The sequence below is a fragment of the Aquila chrysaetos genome, chromosome 3 (genome assembly GCF_900496995.4).
Source record: "Aquila chrysaetos chrysaetos chromosome 3, bAquChr1.4, whole genome shotgun sequence".
Classification (NCBI taxonomy): Eukaryota; Metazoa; Chordata; class Aves; order Accipitriformes; family Accipitridae; genus Aquila; species Aquila chrysaetos.
In genome coordinates, this window is record NC_044006.1 from 79,112,666 (window position 1) to 79,131,908 (window position 19,243).

At 51.2% G+C, this 19,243-nt stretch overlaps 1 protein-coding gene across 1 annotated transcript in view; it reads left to right on the forward strand.

The window, feature by feature from the left end:
* AGAP3 (ArfGAP with GTPase domain, ankyrin repeat and PH domain 3) overlaps positions 1 to 19,243 on the forward strand; it is a 108,452-nt gene that overhangs the window by 67,347 nt on the left and 21,862 nt on the right. Inside the window, 1 exon segment of the mRNA XM_030008325.2 lies at positions 18,666 to 18,839. Within this exon segment, the coding sequence (XP_029864185.1) occupies positions 18,666 to 18,839 (174 nt within the window).

The following is a 19,243-nucleotide window of genomic DNA, read 5'->3' on the forward strand; positions in this document are numbered from 1 at the left end:
AAGTGTGGGAGATCCAGAGCATGGTATTAGGGGAGGAGGTCAAAGGAGAAAACTGCTTGTCTCTGCGGCGGCTCAGTGTGGGGCTCTCCAGCTCACTGAGAACCATGAGCCTTCCATGGGATTTGCTGCCAAGTGGTGCGGGAGAGCAAAGATTGCACCAGTGTCTCTGGCACAGAGGAGGCCGAGAAGAATAAGCCGAGTTGGTCTCAGTGCAGGGGTGTGAGCTTAAGTACTGGAGTCTTTTATGTGGGGGAAGAGCTGGAAGGGACTGATGCTGCTTGGTTGCCTTCACCCTGAGGAACAGCACGCATGGCCTGACACGTGTGTCGGGGCAGGCTGCATGTGAGCCCTCCTCCTCCTGCTGCAGGATTGCTTCTGTAGCTGAGGGAGAGCATTTCCTCAAGTGTGTCCGTGGTGGTGGAGGCACTGCTTGGGCTGCAGTGTCTTGGCTGATGCTTGTGTTTGCTCTGAAGTGACGAGGGTCCAGCTGTCCCCTGGCTGAGTTCCGAGTGCTCGCACTGATTCACAGCTCTGCTGGCCGCAGCCAGCCGGCCGGGCTCCTCAGGCACGTGCAGGAGAGCCCTCGGTGCGCTGTGCATGGGTAGCTTGCCTCTCCCCTCGGCTGTTGTGTCTGGTGGGGTGATGGGGAGCCTGTGCTGGACTCAGCAAAGTGCCTGGGAGCCCAGCCTGGGCTGGAGATGGTGCTGGGTTCCCAAGCAGCTGCAGGATTTTTGCCGGGTTCATGCCGACGCCTAGCAGCACGCTTCGTTGTCGCTTCCAGAGCGGATAGCCCGGGGAGCATGTTTGCCCAAGGCAGGCGGGAGGAAAGCACCTTGCCATTGCCGGCGCCCGCTGGGCCACTGGTGCTGGGGGAGCGTGGCAGCGGTGGGGCCCCCCCTCTGCCAGGCCGGGTGCCTGTGCACTGCCCCCCGATGCTCTGCCTCTGCAGAGTGAGGAATTGGCTCCCCCAGGCCGGGGTTGCTGAGCCTGCTGTGATCATGTCACGTCGGGCTCCGTCGATGTTAACATCTCATTATCTTTGTTACTGTAATTACATTATCCGCTGCTTTATGCAGAATTATTCTCCGAGGACTAATTGATGGATCCATGTTTAATTCATTAATCATTAGCATCAAATTCGACAATTACAGTGCACACTGATTGTGGAATTTCAAATGTAATGAGGGAAGAATTAACAAAGAAAAGGGAAAACCTGTTTCCCTGGCATACCGCTGCTCGCCGTGGGGGACAATGACATTGAGGGAAGAAGAGGCAGCAGAGAGCAGGGTGGTGCAGGTCATGGCAGATAGGAGGCTGGTGGGATCATCTTGTGCCTTTCTCCTAGTTGTGGCTGCACAACATATTCTTTCAGGTCAGAGCAGAGTCATTAATCTCCTGCAAAAGAACGAGTATTTGGGTACTGGGGAGGAAAAGCTCAGAACAAAGTTACCTGCCCTGCCCTGCAAATAGCCCGTGGGTGCAGGAGCAGCGCATCCCACCCTGCGATGGCAGGTTTCCAGGAACACCAAGAACATCCCCAGTGTACACGTGTGCTCACACACTTTGCAGGGAAAGCCGGCTGGTCAACGTGTGGTGTCTTCAGAACGAGCTTGCTGCCCCATGATTCGCCCGTAATCCTGTGGCTGGTCTGTTCCCTGCACAGTGCATAGGACCTGCTCTTAAAATCCATGGCTACCTCTTGTCATTTCAGTATTTCCTACTCTAAGGCAGGAATCCTGTAACACTAGTCTCTTTATTTTGGTACCGATGAACTAGTTAGCAGAAAGAAAGCCAGAGCAGTCTTTCCAGTCCTGCCCCATCAGCCAGTGGATCTGCTCAGGACCAGGATTGGTGCAGTATCTCTACACAGCTGTTTCAGTACCAGATGTGGATACGCTCCTTCCTTCCCTCCAGATGTGCTACTGCAGGGTCTCCTTGCTTATGGAAATGGGCAGCTTCTGCTTCATATTTCGGTGGTCCTTGCCAGTCCGAGGATGTAGACAGGCCTTCCCTGGTACTTTGTGTTGAGTCAGTTAAAGAGCCGGGGATGCTCGGTTTTCTGTTGTCACCCAACTGAGACGTTGGAACTGGCTGCCAGCTCGTGCCCAGTCTGCTTCAGTGCAGTGCAGTTTGATTTAAACGGAGGTTTCCAGCTTGGTTTGCCTGGCTGCCACAGCTGCAGTTGTGGCAAGCAGCTCCACGGACAGTGGCAGCAGCAGCTTCTGAAGCTACCGGGCTGCATGCACCCAGCCGAGAGACCCACTTCCAGCCAGGCTCCTTTCACCTCCCACAGCGTGGGCACTTCCCCGCAGGCAGGCTCTGCCGCAGCAGCCCTGCCTGCCCGCGCTCCTCTCCAGGGCTGCCTGCAGCCGGCGGGCAGGCACTTGCAGAGGGACTGGCCGGGTCTGATGCTTCCTGCGGGAGCGAGGCGGGGGCACGCTCCTCTGAGCCGGGATGAGTGCTGCTGGCTGGGAGCCTGGTGTTAAACCACGGCTGGCCACGATTTCGGCTAGCTCACTTTGCTTTCTGTTGAGTCTGACTGGCAAAGTTCAACATTAGTTACTGTTGTTCAGCCAAGGGCCAAGAACTTGGACGTGGGGACGCCAAAGCTGAAAGGAAGAGGGCGAGGGTCTGTCTGTGGAGTTTGTCGGTGTGGGACCTTTATCCTTCCCAATAATATGTTAAAGGGTTGTTTGTAGTCTGAAGATGAAGCAGAGATCAGAGATTTAGTAAAACTTATCTGTAAGTAATATTTTGCATCATGAATCATGTATAAAATACTGCAAATTCATATGTATATTATAAATATTATAAATTCACTATAACATTCATATGGTAACATCTTACGAATGTTTATCTGGCTGCCTGCAGTAGCAGCATGAATCCAAATGTGAGGTTGGAGCCATTGCATTAAAGGATTTGCATTGAGTAGAAGCTAGAAATTGTCAGGACTTCATGGGGGAGAGGAGTGCATCGGGAACTTGAAGGGATGACATGAGGCAGGACAGTTCCAGCAAACCTTGGTGCCCAGTCCTTGTGGTGGACAGAAGCCTGAAGAACTGAGATATGCTGGATCAGCTTGAGGTTTTATTTGCTAGGTATATGCTAGATTTAGGATGAATTTCATATTTCCAAGCATTGCAAGTCTGTTCTCTCAGCTATTATTATTTCTTTCTATGGAATGAGAACTGAGGCAAAGAGAAGATAAAGCCAAAATTGTCAAAAGCATCTGCTAACTATGTGCCCCCAGTTTAGAGCCTAAGAACTGCTTTTTCTTTCCCAAGAACTTGGCCTTTTTTTAGCCCTTTAAAATGTAGCTGTGAGCAGTGAGCTCCTGTTTATCAGTCCTCAGAGTCTCCACCTGGGAACTTGGAACAGGAGGAACACATTATTAGTGGCTGTTTTTGATAAATATTAGTATAAATGACTTGAATAGTAGCTCTGGGAATTTTGCAGTGGTGTATGGATTAGATCCCTTGCCTCCGAAGGAAATGCTCGGCTCCTTAGCCTTGAGCTGCCCCTGCTTTCCCTGCTGCCTTCTGTGTTGTTCTTTTGGGCACCTTGATCCTGCAAGAAGTCTTTCAGAGGTCTTGAAGATAGCAGACCACCTCACTTCTCGTCATCATCCCCATCGTCCTCCGGTGCATGCTGGCCCAGTCTGCCAATTCACCTGCAGCCCACTGTCCTTCACGTGGGCAGGACATGTGCAAGCACCGGCCTGTGCGATGATCACCTTTGTGTCTCAGCGAAGCGGCACTCGTGTAGAGCTGTTGGTCGGCACCACCGTACTGTGCTGAGCTATGTGTCCACTGTAGACCAAGGGGATGGGATTTTTCGAGCAGCAGTGGGTGAAGGCGTGCTAGCTGCACTGTACCCAGTGCCAGGGGTGCAGGGAGTGTACTGCAGCCCATTTCCAGCCTGGTCTGGGGAACCAGATGTCCCGCAGTGGTTGGAGCACGTTAGGCGCAGTGCTGCAGCAGGTATTCTTGTTTAGTTTCACCTGAAAGGCATCCATTTTGTGTGCTCAGAGACTGCTCAGGCACATGAACCAAAGGCGCTGGCCTGGCCGGTGCAGAGTCGACGCATGCTGTGCTGCCTGGCCATCACTCCCTGGGCTGAGTGCCGAGGCAGAGCGTGAACGGCACTGTCCGCTTGATCCAAGTCCTTCCTGCCCCCCAAAAATCATTCATGTGGGCCTGTTCTGAGCGCAGGACCTCTCCCAGTGACTCCCATGGCAGGGTGGTCAGTTGGCTGATGTAGGGTTAGCCTCTTGGTTTGCAGAGGTTTACCCGTGGCTGTGGGTTAGTCACCGCTGGCTGTTCCTGCACAACCTCTGAGTGGGAAACTGGTGATTCTGGGTTGAGCGTCCTCTCCCTGCTCAAGGGACTCAGTTACCTGTAACATCTTTGGTGGTTTACAATATTCCGTACACCATAAAAGTGTTAATTTTCTGTATGTTTTACAGAGTCCATGAACTTTGGCTTATCCCCAGCTTTTGATAAATGCCACACGGTCTCTGCGGATGTGCTAGTAGACACCAGACCCAGGAGCGAGGTGCTTACCAGCCGTGTCTCCAAAAGCTGGCCATCCTACCCGCACCTCACCGGCTCCAGGCCCCAGGGTTGTGCAGGGCCCTGGCAGGTGGGAGACTCAGGTTGTCTCTTTGGTTTTGTTAGGGACTCCAGGGGCTGACTGGCAAATTGCTCCTCGCGGTCTCTCAGTTTTTCCATCTGTACAACAGGAATGGCTATGCAGAGCATCCCGCTTCCCAGAGGGGCACTGCAGCCCTGGCACTGCAACGTGCTCCCATATCCTCCCCGCAGGTCCCAGGGACAAAGTACAGTACTGTGTTGTGCTTCCTAAATTGCTGAGCAAGGCTGCTGTCACAGGGTGTTAGAGGATGTGCCATGTCATGGTGGCAGTAGTATTTACGATATTGCAACGTATTGCATCCTTAGGTTTTACCACAGTTTTGTCTCCCTTTAGACGGCCAGCTGGCTCACTCTAGCCTGTAGGTAGGCAGCAGAATGATTTTTCCAGAATGAGTCTGCCCTTGCAGGAGGAAGGAGATGCTTTCTACTAGGGATGAGATCAGCTACACTAAGGTGTTTGAGATTTATCTGGCATGGCAAAGGTGTATACCAGTACTGCAGGTCTGAATTGGGGCATGCTGTGGCACATCAGCTGAAACTGCTGATCTGTTGGTTGTAAAGTGGAAAAGCACACTGAGCTGCTCAGCTGAGATATCCTGGACTCTGCGTGAATATGCAAAGTTGTTACTGAGTTGTGCAAATTGGATTGTGTTTGCACCAGGCAAGAGAGGAAAAATGTGGGGGTAACTGTGAGGCAGAGCAGCAAGGAGCAGCTCACATGAAATCCCTTATGAAAACCCACAGTCTGTACACAGTCCATGGCAGCTCCTTGCCTGCCTGTCCACGTTCCTCCAGAGCCTGTCCTCACTACGTCTGAAGACCATTTTATCTGCACTGGAGCTATTATGTGAAAGCACTGGTAGCCTATTCAGTCATATAGAAAAACTATTACTGTTGTATCATTTTCCAGCTTTACTGGTGACTCTGCAGATGTTTGCAAAGATGCTACTATTCTTAGAGAGTTGATGACCCAACTATCTTTTGCGTATTAAGTAGCTTCATCTGTCACGTTTTTCAGAAGGGCCTCATGCTCCCCTTGTCAGAGCATGACTCCCCTATGGAGCTGGTGAGCCAGGAACCATGCCTGGGAGCAGAGCTGCCTGCTCCCACCATTCCTAGGAGCTGTAGAACCTGTCACCCAGCTGTGAAAATGAGGTTTCAGCTCCTGCCCGGTGGCTGGGGTTCTATACAAGCATGGGAAGAAGGGCAGCACCTTCTTGCTTCAGACCTGCTCTTTTTCTTGCGGGCTTCCTTTGCCAGAAATCTGGCTGCCGTTCTCTGTTTTGACCTGCCAGTTGCCAGAGGTTTCTGTCCAGAAGATGTTCTATCTTTGCCCCTTTTAGAGAGGTGCTCACCCATGCCTCTGCTTTGTATGTCCACACCCAGAGCCTTCCTGCTTGGGAGGTGTGAGCACTCAACTCATTGGACTTGTAGGCTGGGCATCATGGACACACTTTATTGTGACTTTTCTCAAAAGGCAGCTTGTCTGGTGTGTGACAGACTGCTCTGGCTATTCCTCTTCAGTTTTCACCATCATCCACAGCTGTCATCCAGCATATCCAACCCTTCTACCTTTTATCCTTTAGACCATGGCCATGGTGTGACTCGCACATGGTCAGCAGTCATGTTCTCTAGGAGTATGCAGGGTAAGCGTGCTGGGGTACAACTTGTACCTGTGACCTCGGGCTTCACTCAGACAGCAGAGCATCGCCCAGGTGGGCTGCCATCGCCTGACAAACCCTGTGCCCAGAGGAGAGGTAGGACCTCCTCAGGTCTCTGCTCCATGCTGCCCTTCCAGGGAGCCCAGCCTCTGCAGCTCCAGCACCCCACACTCCATCTTGCCTCTAGACACAGGGCACGAGCCCCAGTGTCCCCATGAGAAGGACCCGCAGCGCAGGCCTGTTCTGCGGAGGTGGCCACTGGCGTGAGAGCATCTGGCCACGCTGGGCCCAGTGATGCCATCACAGCCCTGGTTTTGCTCTGCATCCCTGGGGTGGGCTGCCCTCTCCCTTGTCCAGACCAGTGAAGGAGCGAGGCTGTGCCCCAGTTGCCAGTGCTCAGACCCATCTCCCCACACGGAGCTCCTGGTCCTTGGGACGAGCAGCACTGTTAGCAGTGCGGGCAGGGAGAAGCTCGTGGGAGGAATGGGAGCACGGGAGGGAGCTGCCAGTGCTTCCTCCCCTCCCCACCCTGACTCTCTCTGCCCTCCCTGATGGGAAACCAGAGATTGATTTTCTCCGACCCAACAGTATAATCACTAACCCTAATTAGAGATAATTACTGGGACTTGATACACTTATTACTTGCTAGAACACTAAAGGAGCTGTGCATTGCAGGGCTGAACAGGGAAAAAGGCCTCAGAGAAAGTGAGGAGGAGAGGAACACAGAGGAGAAAAGAACAAGGCAGACAGAACACTCTGATGATCAGAGCCCTGCCCAGGGACGATGGAGGTGCCGAGGGAAGCCAGATGGGCACGCAGCTTCGTCACACAGGGGCAGCAAGCCAGCACTATCGGCTGCAGTTGTAGTTATAAGCATCCTGCATTTCTGAACATCTGGCTCTGGGTGTCTTGCACAGGGCACCTGGAAAAATGAAGAGGGTATAATTAGTAGCCACCTGTGAAAAATCTCAGTATAAATAACTTGCCCCACATTGCCAAGGAATACTGGGGCAGCAGAGTAGCTGGTATTCTCCTGGGGTGGACTGAGGACCTTTTCCAGAAAACCATGCTTTCTCTTCCACACAGACCACGCTTGTGCTGCAACAGGGAAAGGGGCAGGGGAGCAACTTGTTCTGGGCAACAAACTCGTGCCCTTTCTGCTGTCACCCAGTCTTCATGCCAGCTCATCCCTTCTTGAGTGCAGGCTGCCACTCATGGTTTGAGTCCCCCTTCCAGATCTCTCCTCTACTGCTCTGCACTACAGGCACATGGGGTCAGTGGCTGGGGTCTTCATTCTGTTGCTGGACAGCGAGGTGCCCGAGAGGAAGGTGCAAAAACCTATTGCTAGCAGACAAGGGATAGAGTCATCCTGTTACGGGCTTGCTCCAAATAGAGCAGTGCCTGCTTTGTCCCCTCCTAGGGACCTGTGCAGAACTTCAAGCTGATCCATGGTCTCTCCTGGTATTGTGCACACTGGGTGGTTGTGTTGCTGTGTGCGAGGCAGCCTCTGTGGGCGAAGTAAGCAGGAGTGTATAAAACATGTTATGAGTGAATAGCTTTAGAAACGGAAGTTATGTAAGAAAATATAATACAATTCTAGCATAAGCTGAATGGCCTTTTCAGTTGCTAGCATTTGTGAGCTGTGTGCAAATGCTGGTTTTTCATCATTCACTGCAATACTTGTCCAGGTCCACACTTCTGCAGCAAACCCAAAAAGTTCTGGATCTGCTTCCTTCCTTCCTGCAATTTTATATCAGACTCGGCTTCCTGCTTCTGACTGTAAATGCAAATGGTGATTCGTATCGTTGCAACCTGTCATGATTATCTGTCTCCCACCACTGTCTTGGTGATCTCTTTTGGACTTTTCAGCTGCACAGTATCTTTTCTGGTTTGTATTTTAAACAGTATTACTTGTACATTTTCTGCAGCTTATGATTTCAGGTTTCTACTGAGGCTGTAAGTGACACCTCTGGTCATATTAACAGACCAGGAGAGAGATCCGAAACAAGGACCATTTTTCCTTCCTCCACTCCCCACTGCTCATTCCCAGCACTTCGGTTTGCATGTCTCGGAAACAGTTGCTGAAGTATTTCCTTATAGCACGTTGGAGAGTAAATTACATTATTGTGGTGATAGTCACTGAAGGACTTAGCCAAGTGACACTAAAGCTTCCTCAGACTTTCTGAATCCTACTGGTTCAAAGAAGCCCCCATGGCGAATGGAGTAGTTACCCTCATCTAAGCAGATGAGGAGAATGAATCACAAAACTAAAATTCAGTAGTGGCTTAGGTAGAAGTAACCTTGACTTTGTTGTACTGGTGTTCAGGCAGAGTAAAATTCAAATCAGAAATAGAGAGTATTAAACACAGACATACACAGACACACGCACACAAAAATATATATCCAAGCCAATTTCACAAAGCTGAAAGCAATTATGAGCCAGATCATTTGGGAGAAAGAACTTAGGAAAAAAAAATGTGAAGCATAATTAGGAGTTTTTAAAGAACATTTTACTGGATACCAGAAAGTTAAAATCAAAAGGAACATTGCACTGCTGAAAAATTTATTAATCTGGGTTAAGAGGAGATGTAAACTATTCGCTCTCTCTCTGTCCAGATAGTGAAGAATGCACAGGAACAAAAGAAAGTGGAGGGGAGCAAGCTGCATTGTGCTAACATACTTTGTACATTTGTGTATTCGTATGTATATAAAAAGCAATAAAAATAAAGGCAACATAATAAACTAATCGATAAGTATTGAGCAGCAGTTGAAGGCTTCAGTAGGTAGGTAGTTGATAACACCAGTGTGGTCCTGCATGGCCAGCTGGAACCACGGGTGGAGCCTCTCTCTGCCATTTAGCCCTTTGCCAGAGCTCTGCAGACTAACATCCGCCGTGAGTGATTAATTATGAGCAGCCCTCAAAGTGACCCTTTTGGCTTTGTGGGAAGCATTCCAGCTCCTGACGTTCCCAGACTTGCTCTGGTTACAGCCGCACAAAGGTTTTGTTTCACCATTTTATCTGGGTTCATTGCTTGTGGAGAAGTCGTGCACCTTGTGCCTGCCCAGCTTCCCCAGACCACACTTAGTACCAATCAAATTTAGAGAAGAAGTTAAATACATATAGCAAATTATGCTGTTGATTAAGAACTTAGAAACTAAAGTCAGCACACCACAGTGGCTGGGTAGAGCTACCCTCCACCTTTCTCCATAGCGGCATCAGTGCCTCAGCTGATGGGAAGACCGACACTGCCTCCCACATCTGAGAGCTGCTTCGTTTGCGGACTTCTGCCTGAGTCTGTCATCTCTGCTGCCTTTCTCCTAGAGGGAAACCTCTCTCTCCTTCTCTCTCATAGCTGCTTTACTTGAAAAAAAGACAAATCTTGCATGTCGGTTCCTCCTCTAACACAGATCCAGGATGTTGAGCTCAAAGCAGTTCCTGTGTCCTCCCAGGTGCTTTTTCCTGTTCTGGTCTCGGTGGTGCAGTGTGGAAGTGCAGCAGGGTCTCTCCTTCACCACCACGCGATGTGTCTTGACTTTACACTTGTCTTGTGCCCTGTACTTGGTGAGCTTCTGCTGAAGTGGCTGCCTTCTCCACAGCATCTTGATCACTGTATGACAGTATTTTTAGCCTATGAATCATGAGAATAGTCACTGTTCATATATCTTACCAAGTTCCTAATCTTCAACCTTTACATGTTCCATGGAGACTCTACATAACACACAAATAGAAGTGATGGATTTAGTATCTGAAGCTCATTTCCCAGCTCACCTTCCCCCTCTTGGCTAGTTCCAGGAGCCTACATTACTATGGTTGCAGAAGGGGATACAGAAAAGGTAACCAGCAGAGTTAAAGACGGTGAAAAGTTTTTTTTTCAAGTTTATTAGGAACTAATGAATCCTAAACCCAGCATTCGTTCATTACTGTATGGAAATAGTAGAATGGTTGATAAAGAAAAAAAAAGAAGCGTTCAGTGAACACTTCTGTTTGCTGTCTGGGAAGAGGCAAGATGATGTATCTTATCACAGAATGATGAATTCTTCATATTCCAACTGTAATTAAGAAGCATATTAAACAGCAGGTAGGAGATTTAGACATGTTTGAATCAGCAAGTCTGAATTATTTAATTCAGGAATCCTAGAAGATGTGGTCAAGGTCTTTCTGAAGTGTTGATGGTGACTGTTGGTTATGGGATGGAGAGGACTTCTAGAGGGCTGAAGTTCATGGATTTCATGTGTCCACAGTATGAGAATGAAACGGATAGATTGGAAAGGGCTCAGAGGATAGCTGTAAAAACAATGAATGCTTGCCAAATGCACCTTGTAGTGAAAGATTCAAGGAGCTCAATTTGTTTAGTTTATCGGAGAAAAGGTTAAGAGATTATTTCCACACCATCTGTAAGTACCTATATAGGAACAAAAATTTGGTAATAGAGAGCTCTTTATCAGATAAAAATATACCAAGATCCAACAACGGGTAGCAGAAGCAAGACAATTGAGACTAGAAATAAGGTGCAAATTTCAACAGTGAGGGTAATTAACCACTGGAACTACTTATCAAGAGTTGCTGTGATTTCTCTGTCACTGACAATATTCTAATCAAGATTAGAAGATTTTCTAAAAGATACGTTGTAGTTCAGACAGAGGTAAATTAGTGGAAGACCTATGGTGTAATTTTATGCTATGCAGAAAAGATCAGACAATCAGAGGGCTCCTTCTGGCTGATTCTGACTTCCTGTCCAGATGTGCTGTCACTAGCTCTCCCGGCGAATTCGCCTCTTCCCCACACAACTCTGGCCACCCTTCCATGGCCAGCGGAGCTGCACGGTGAGCGGACAAGGTGTGCTCCCGTGGGCTCTGCGTGGGTGCTTGGTATGGGCAGAGCTCAGGCTGGAGAAGGACTGAGTAGCTGCAGCTGCCTGTGCTTTCTGGACTGTTGGCGTGCTCTTGGTGCCTGAGGATTTTGGGGAGCAGCTGTCATTGCAGTACCTGTTCACAGGCTTCTCTGGTTTGCTGGGGTCCTGCTAAATCTGTACATGGAGTCGGCCACCATCTGAACCGGAGATGAGTCTGGTGTGTTGGCTTGGGATCCCTTGGCTTATCTCCTGTGTCCCTGAGTTTTGGTTGGGAGATAGAAGTATAAAATGGTAACGGTGTCACGGTCAGCCCTTCCCGTCCTGCTGCAGGTAGCTTGGGTTTTTGGTCCTCCCAAAGATGTCTGGACTACACAGAGCTGTTTCTCCTGGCGGTTTGTACTCACTACGGATTAGCTTTGGTAGGAGCTAGGGTGTTATATAGTCATTTACCATGTGCATATGTCCAAAAATGTGCTCTCCAAATGCAGTGCTAAGACAGGAGGGAGATTTCCCTGTGTCAGAGCATCTGTGAGGCCCAGTGAAAGGCAATGGCTCCCACCGTGTGCAAGCTGGCAGATCCTGATAGCCTTGCTAAGAAGCAAGGCTGGGAAACCTCAGCCGCCTGCGGTTTGGATCAGTGATTTTGCGCAGACATTCGCTGTTGGCAGAGCTGGGAAGGACATCTGTCGTCTCAGAACGTGCCCCACCATGCTTGTGGGGCTGCATAGGTGCTCAGCATTGTTGCTATCTCCCAAGGAGAACTTGGAAGTCGATGTCTTTCAAATAACATGTCTCCATCCGTACGCTTCTTGTTGATAAGAGCTAGCCTACGGTTTCTGGCCTCGTTACTGGTAGGAATTGTTCGAGAGGAAGGAACAGACTGTGTCCAGCAAAACAGCATGCAGTGCTTCGTTCAGAAAACCAACCTGACAGAGACTCTTCTGGCTCCGGACCTGCTCCAGGGGTGGGGGCAGCTCTGGGAAAGGCAGCCGCGGGGTGCTCCCAGGACAGCTGCATTCCTGTGTACATGGCAGCTGACCGCCCATTGATGGAGAGTGGTGAATTATGTCTTTACCAGCAGGGATTTCGCAGGCAGTCAGCTTAACCAGGCTCATTGGCTCTCGCCTCCCCTCAAGAACCAGTTGGTTTCTCGGAACTGAGGAGTTTCCCACCAGCTGGAGGTGGGTACCCATCCAGCCTGCTCCGCACAGCCCAGGAGCAGCATGTTGGGGTCCAGAGCAGCTGCGGCTGCCCCTCGTGCACAGCTTTTGGGGAGGCTTTGAGACGTGCTCTGGCTGCGGACACCAACAGAGTATTTGAGAGTCAGTACACTAAGGTGACTTGCAGTAATTCAGATGTTTATTTGGAATAAATGATGAGCAGTTGGCAACAAGTACCTTAAAGTTTTGGTTAATGGATAGTGGTAACTGATGACTCTCTGCGACATGGTTTGGCAGGTAGTGAATAGCATTAATCTGCAGTGTGCTATTGGCCTACTGCAGTACCAGAGAAAATAGGGTTTGCTTCATGCCAGGGTGTCCTCATGCCTTCCTGGGGTGACCTCCATCACCGCCCCACGCCATACGTCTGGCAGTCTCTGCTGCAACGCAGCGTGGCAGTGGCAGCCCTCTTCCTGTGCCAGAGCAAGACCTGGCACTTCAGAGAAAAGACCTGTGCTGACCTTGGCCATAAAACAAGGGGGAATTCCAAAACTGCTGTCCAGCTTGTGCCTCTTTAAAATTCAGCATACCCCTTTTCCCCTGAACAAACCCGGTTTCTTCCATGTTGTAAGGGGCTGGCAGCAGCCAGTCTGCCCCAGGAGAGCAGTGCTGAGGTGGGGATGGGGTCGGTGGCTCCTTGCAGAAACATAACTGCAGGCAATTGTCTGTCCATGCCCTTAGCTCTGCAGGGCCTTGGGGAAGTCATGGGGTGCAGATGGTCGGGGACCTACCCTTCATGTTTCTGGGAGGCAAAAGAACATACAAGCAGCCTTAGCTGAGATGAGGTGTCCAGCCAGCCTCCTGCCTTCTCTGCAAACACCCACCACCACTGCCTCAGCCTGTGCTCGTGGTGGCTTCATGCACAGATAAAGAGCGCGTTGGGATAGTCCAGCTGAGAAACGATGGATGCCTGAAGAACTGAGGCCAAGCTGTATCCACAGGATGATGCCCAGTCTTCTGCTCAAGCAAAAACAATGACCTCATCCATGAGTAATTACGCTGTACCAGAACATAGCTCCAGCGAAGGAACCGAGAGCGAAGCTCACTCCAGACAGCAGCAACTGACTCAGAAGTCTGCACTTTCAGTTTTCATGGGAGCTGCAAACTTCTCAAAGTGTTTCTTCTGCTACCAGCTCACTTTGCTGTGCACGACTTCTGATAATCACATCCAACCAAGCCATCCTGACTGCAGTAGTGTGGTTGGTGTGGAGAGGCACAGGCAGAGCAGGATTTAGCTGCCATGTGGCTATTCTCCTGTTGATCACATTTTAATGTTGAATAAATCCAGCAAGAGACAGCTCTTCCTTTGAGTTATCACCAGGCAGGAGTCTGAGAGTGCGAAGACATTTTTGTGTTGCAGTCTGCTGTGTGCATTTGCCAAAGGAGGATGAGCCTTTGGGACCCTGTCCCCTTTCTCAGGTTGAAATGGCTTTATTCCTGGGTTGACAGCATCAAACACAGCAAAGAGATTAGCCCAGGACCATAATCACTGGTATCTGTCCTTTGTCTGTTGGTGCGCAGAGCGTATCCATCTGTGCCACTGAAGCAGTCTCTCTTCCGTGTCCTGGCCAGACTGCAGACACTCAGCACCCAGGACGTGCATCAAGGAGACATCTGGCTTCACCGGGAGCTTCCTCAGAAGTGGATGTTGGATACTAGTGATAGGAGGTGGAGCTGATGTGTCACAGCTTAGTTTGTTCAGTGCTGGTCAGGTTATGGTATGTTCGAAGAAGAGAAGGAAGTAGTCCTTTCCTCAATGAAGTTGTCGAGAATGTAGGTATTTCTGTATTACTCCTATTAAAAAAACATGTGACTTAGCATGTCTGTACACTTTGTGTTGCTATTACTGGCAGTCTGCAGTAGTTCAGGACTGCAGGTTGTAGGATGTGGGCAGGTGGGCTAATAGGATTAGTAGAAATGGAAAGTCACCTTTGTTTTCTATACCCATTCCACCTTGAATTAGTTTTTTTCAGGGTGGTAGGTTGTGCATGAGGATCTAGGTGAGGCATCATACCAGCTTTGTGCAGAAAGTGTGCGTTTCCCACTTATGGAAGACATACCTCATCTTGCACACGTGGGATCACATTCGACTTTCCAGCCTCAGTGGTGGTGTAGTTTGGTAATGCTGTGAAGAGGCAATACTTGCAGAATTCCTCCTCCTCTGGTGTCCCCAGTTAAGAGCCCCAGCCTAGTGCAAACATTCATGTCGTTGCAGTGCAATCCAAATCCCATGGCAAACAGTATGTACTTTCCCAGTTTTTTCTGAATCAGGCCCATTAGTTCCAGAGTACATGTCTTTGCATTGTGTACTAAATAAATTTTGTTGTGGTTTTGTTAGCTCACTTTTCAAAATCATCTAGTCCTGTATGCCATCTTCATCTCCAGAATACTGGCAGTGCTTCCAACTTAATGTTACCAGGAAATTTCACCAAAACCCATGTATTATTTTGCCAAATCACTGCTGAAAATACTAAATTTGTCCAAAGATTTGTCCAAAGATCCTCAAGTGACTCTGCAAATTATCTCCATCCCAACTGGCAGTACCCCTTTTTGCTAACTCATCTTTATCCAGTTCCCTGTGTGTCCACACCTTAATGAAGAATTTCCAGTTTGCTTTGATTCAGGTGTTTTACTGAAGTGGCCAGGCTGCCACACTCCACGCTTAGAAAAATGACATTCTGGTTTTAGGTCATTTTCCATTTACTGCCATGTCATCAGTTAGGCTTTACTTAAAAAGGCTTCATGAAGCCTTGCCTGCTGGTGAGGTCACACTAACATGTCTACATGAATCTCTTTTTTTCTGGGGTTTTGAGGAAATAGTGATTGGGAGAGCTTTGCTTGGGGGACTGTAGGCAGGGTCAGGGAGAGTTCAGTTCCTGGAGGCTTTGGCTCAGAGAGGCAGTTAGTATTTTACATGTAGCCTTTTATTCACCTTTCACTTTGCTTGCCTAATTTAAAGGGAACATATCCAGTGACTGCCGGTGGTGTCACTTCCAAAGGGACGCAATTCCTTAGAGCTCTAGCCTTGTTGGGACCACCTTGCAGATCCCTGGGACAAGCCAGAGTTGCATGGCCAAGAGGTCCGTGAGCCAAGCGAGCGGCTGGGCTGCAAGGACATTTCTCTGCAGCTGGGTGACTCCAGGCAGCTGGGAGCTCCTGGGGAGACTGCAGAGGCTGATAGAAGCTGTTCCTGGAAGCTGTAGCAGCACCGTTTCATTTCAAAATGAAATTTTCAAATTGGCGCTGCTTCTTCGTGGCACGCGCTGCTGGCAAGGCAGGCGTCAGATTCAGGAGGCTCATGCTGGGCGCTGGTGCGGGGTCGGGTGGGCGTGCGTGTGGGCTCTGAGCGTGTCTCGGCGGCTTTCCCAAGCATGTCTTCTTCTGCACACATTTGGTGTCCCGCAGGCCTGGCGCAGGTCACGCCGCAGCTGCGGCCGCCTGCCCTGGCAGCGTGGTGTGCTCCCAGGGCGGCCGCTGGCAAAGCCGAACGGGGCTGCGGGGCAGGCACTTGAGGTGCCTGGGGCTGCTGCTGTGCGAGTCTGACCACAGCATATTCCTTTCCTGCTGCCAGCACTCGTTCCTGCTGCCCAGCCTCACCTACCACATGGTGCCACAAAACCAAGGAGGTCCATCGCTGGGCGCGGGTTTGGAGGGTGCCTTGGCCACGGCAGAATCGCACGTCCCTGGCTCTGGTCAGGGCTGGGGCACTTGGGCGTCTGTGGCAGCCCGCGCTGCTCTTCAGAGGAGACGATGGAAGGGCACGTGCCTGCAGGCTTGGGCTCCCAGTGTGGCTGGGGTGGAGGTGCAAGGGGCAAATCTGGGCTCCCTGGGGCTCTGCAGGACTTTCCCCTTTGCTGGAGGAGCTTCTCCCAGGCACTCTGCACTCCTGCTGTTTGCCTCCCTCTCCTCTATGGCTGTGGCAATAGACACGTGCTGTGTGCGCAGCCTGGCTTGGGGCTGGCGGGCACTGCCTGAGCTCTGGGGGCAGCTCGTCCTGTCCCATCCCATCCTGTCCCAGCCCAGCAGCGCGGTCCCCAGGACCCAGCTCTTCCCAGTCCCGGGAGAGCAGCGTTGTCCCTGCTCCAGTGGCAGCAGGCTCCCTCCCACGAGGAGGCGAGAGGAGATGGATGCGGCAGTCAGGAGCGGAGCGCCAGCTAATTACCCTTCCGAGTGTGTCTTGTAAATTAAGGGCTAATTAGAGGCAAAGTCAGTGTCATGGTTTTACACGTGTTTCTGTGGCGCTGAACAAGGGGAGGGAGGGGGAGCGTGCAGCAGCCGGGCTGGAGGCAGACGAGCCGGCGGCTCTGCTGCTCCTGCCCCACGGGCAAGGGCCCTGGCAGTTCGGGGCTGCAGGGCACCGTGGCCATGCGAGCTCTGCATTGCTGCTGCCGGGGCAGGCAGGGTCTGCCGGCAAGGCTTACAGGTAGTCCCTACACAGTGCAGCAGAGAAAGGGGATTTTTGGTCCGGGGTGGGCACATGGAAGAGAAGGGTGGGAGGCACACGCCGTGCTGGCGATGAATGAAAGGTGGTTGTGGATGGCAGGCATGCCTGATGCAGGGCTGATGACCCACATCACCCCTCCATTCAGCACACACCTTGGATCCACCTTTTGTAGGGGGGGATTTGGGCTTCTTGAGCTGTCGTTTCAGGCACTCTGCAGCTTCAGGCAGCATTCAGGCCCCAGTGACATTCAGATCACATTTCTTAGGTTTTCATGGAAACAGGAGGGACAGAAACGTAACTTTATGTACAGAATCCAGGGCTCCACATGGCATTTTACAGGGCTTTGCTCTTTGTGGAGGGTGGCTAACCACTGGAATAGTTGCCCAGCAAGGTTGTGCAGTCTCCCTCCTTAGAGATACTCAAAAAACATCCAGATACAGTCTGGGGCAACTGGCTCTGGGTGGCCCTGCTTGAGCAGGATGACAGGATGACCTCCAGAGGTCCCTTTCAACCTCAGCTGTGCTGTGAGAGCAAAATGAGGCTGGTTTTACACAGCAAAGACACGGTCAGGTGAGCTGTCCTGGCTGCAGCAGATCCAGCTGGGGACCTGCTCCTGCAGGTGTCCATCTGCTCTCCAGCCTGCTTCTGTGAAAGTATCCCACTTACATCCCAGTCCCATGAAACAAGTTGCTTGGTTTCTCTTAGCCTGGCTCCTTGCATGGCCACGGGGTGGTCGGCCCTGGCAGGGCTGGAGCAAGCAGACGGGTCAGGCTGTGGTTGTGTGTCCCATCAGCCAGGCGCTCTGCAGCTGGAGCCATTCAACGGGCCTTGCACTCATCCATGGACAGAAGGGCTGGTGTGGGAGTCCCAGCCCAGCATCTGTGCCTCCGGGCGTGGAAGGAAGAAACACAGCTTCAGAGTAGGGAAAGGGACCCTTTGCTTGCCCCCGAGCTCCCAGAGCACTTGCTCTACGGTGGCTGGAGCTGAATGCCCTAAGGGCAGGCATAGGAAAGTGCTTGTAGTGGGCAGGTGTAGGGTAGTCTCTCTAGGGCAGCGTCATCCTCCTTAACAGATTGCCTGCATCCTTGAACAGCAAGATTTTTGCTCCCTGTCAGAACTGCTCTGTATACTATTCTGGAAATTGTGTATATTCTTGTAATCCAGAAACAATTGACCCATTTTGAATGACTGAGGGATCTTGTCTTCTGTGATGGCCTCTAGTCCCAAAACCACTCCTTTCTTGGGGGTTCAAGCTCCTGGGCTCAGCCGCAGGGGTTTTCAGCTAGTGGGAAGAGGCGTTCCCACCCACAATCCCCACCTTACAGATGTCTGTTCCCCTGCTTGTCCCTTTGACATCCTCCGTGTGATTTTTCCATTCACTCCTAGTGCCTCCAACATGGTTGTGTTTCTTGCTCAGGACACACAAGAGGTGAAGTTAAGGAGTAAGGATGGACATGCGGGCTATGGGGTGGGTTTGTGTTTGTCCAGGTACCCGAGGCTATAGTGAAAATTATGAGCAGACCGTGAACTCCAGCTGCAAAATCCGGCTGGAGAAGAAGGCTGTGTGCCAGGATGCCTAGCTATGCATCCCAGGTGCTGCGCTGAAATCCATCAAGCTGGGTGTCCCTCTGAGAAGTGGTGTGTGCTGGGCAGTGCTCTTTTCTCAGCACCTTTGGGGGCTGATGCACTTGCACCCCTTGGGAGAGCCAGACAGAGCCTGTCCTCAGGCAGGGCCACCCGGGGGCATGTCACATCAGGTACAGGACAGCTTTTCCTTCTTCCACTGTGCTTCAGGGCAGCAGCTGGTCCGTGCTAAACTCACGTCTCTCTTGCAGGTGCTCCCCACTCAACCAGCAGTACCTCCCTGCACTCAGAGCGCTCCATCAGCGGCATCAACCTGGTGGGCTTCAGCTCAAAGCCAGACGGCATGCACCAGCGCTCCTACTCCGTCTCCAGCGCAGACCAGTGGAACGAGGCTGTGGCTATCCCTGGCAGCTGCCCCAACCCCTGTAAGTAGCACTTCTGACCCTGCTCCCCTCAGCTGCAGCAGGTGGGGAGGCTTATTTTGGTGATGGGGCAATCCTGAGCTATGCCCTGTGGCTGCGAGCCCAGACTTTGCCACGGGTGTCAGACACAGCCCTTGGGGCCTTGTTGGGACCGTCCACCTTCGTGAGGGTCAGCTGGCAGTGTCCAAACTGGGGGGGAGAAGCTCTCTTGCCGGGCATGGTAAAGCAGTCTCTCTCCAGCCAAGGGATGCTGCTCTGAGGACTGCTCTGACCTCTCTCCTCCACCTCCCCCACTCTTAGCTCACCGTGCAAGGGATAACCGTTGCTTTCCCCCATCTCTGCTCCTCGTCAGCACCCCCAGCTCCCAGATTTTGGGGCAGTTGAACGAATAGGAGTAATTCCTGTCT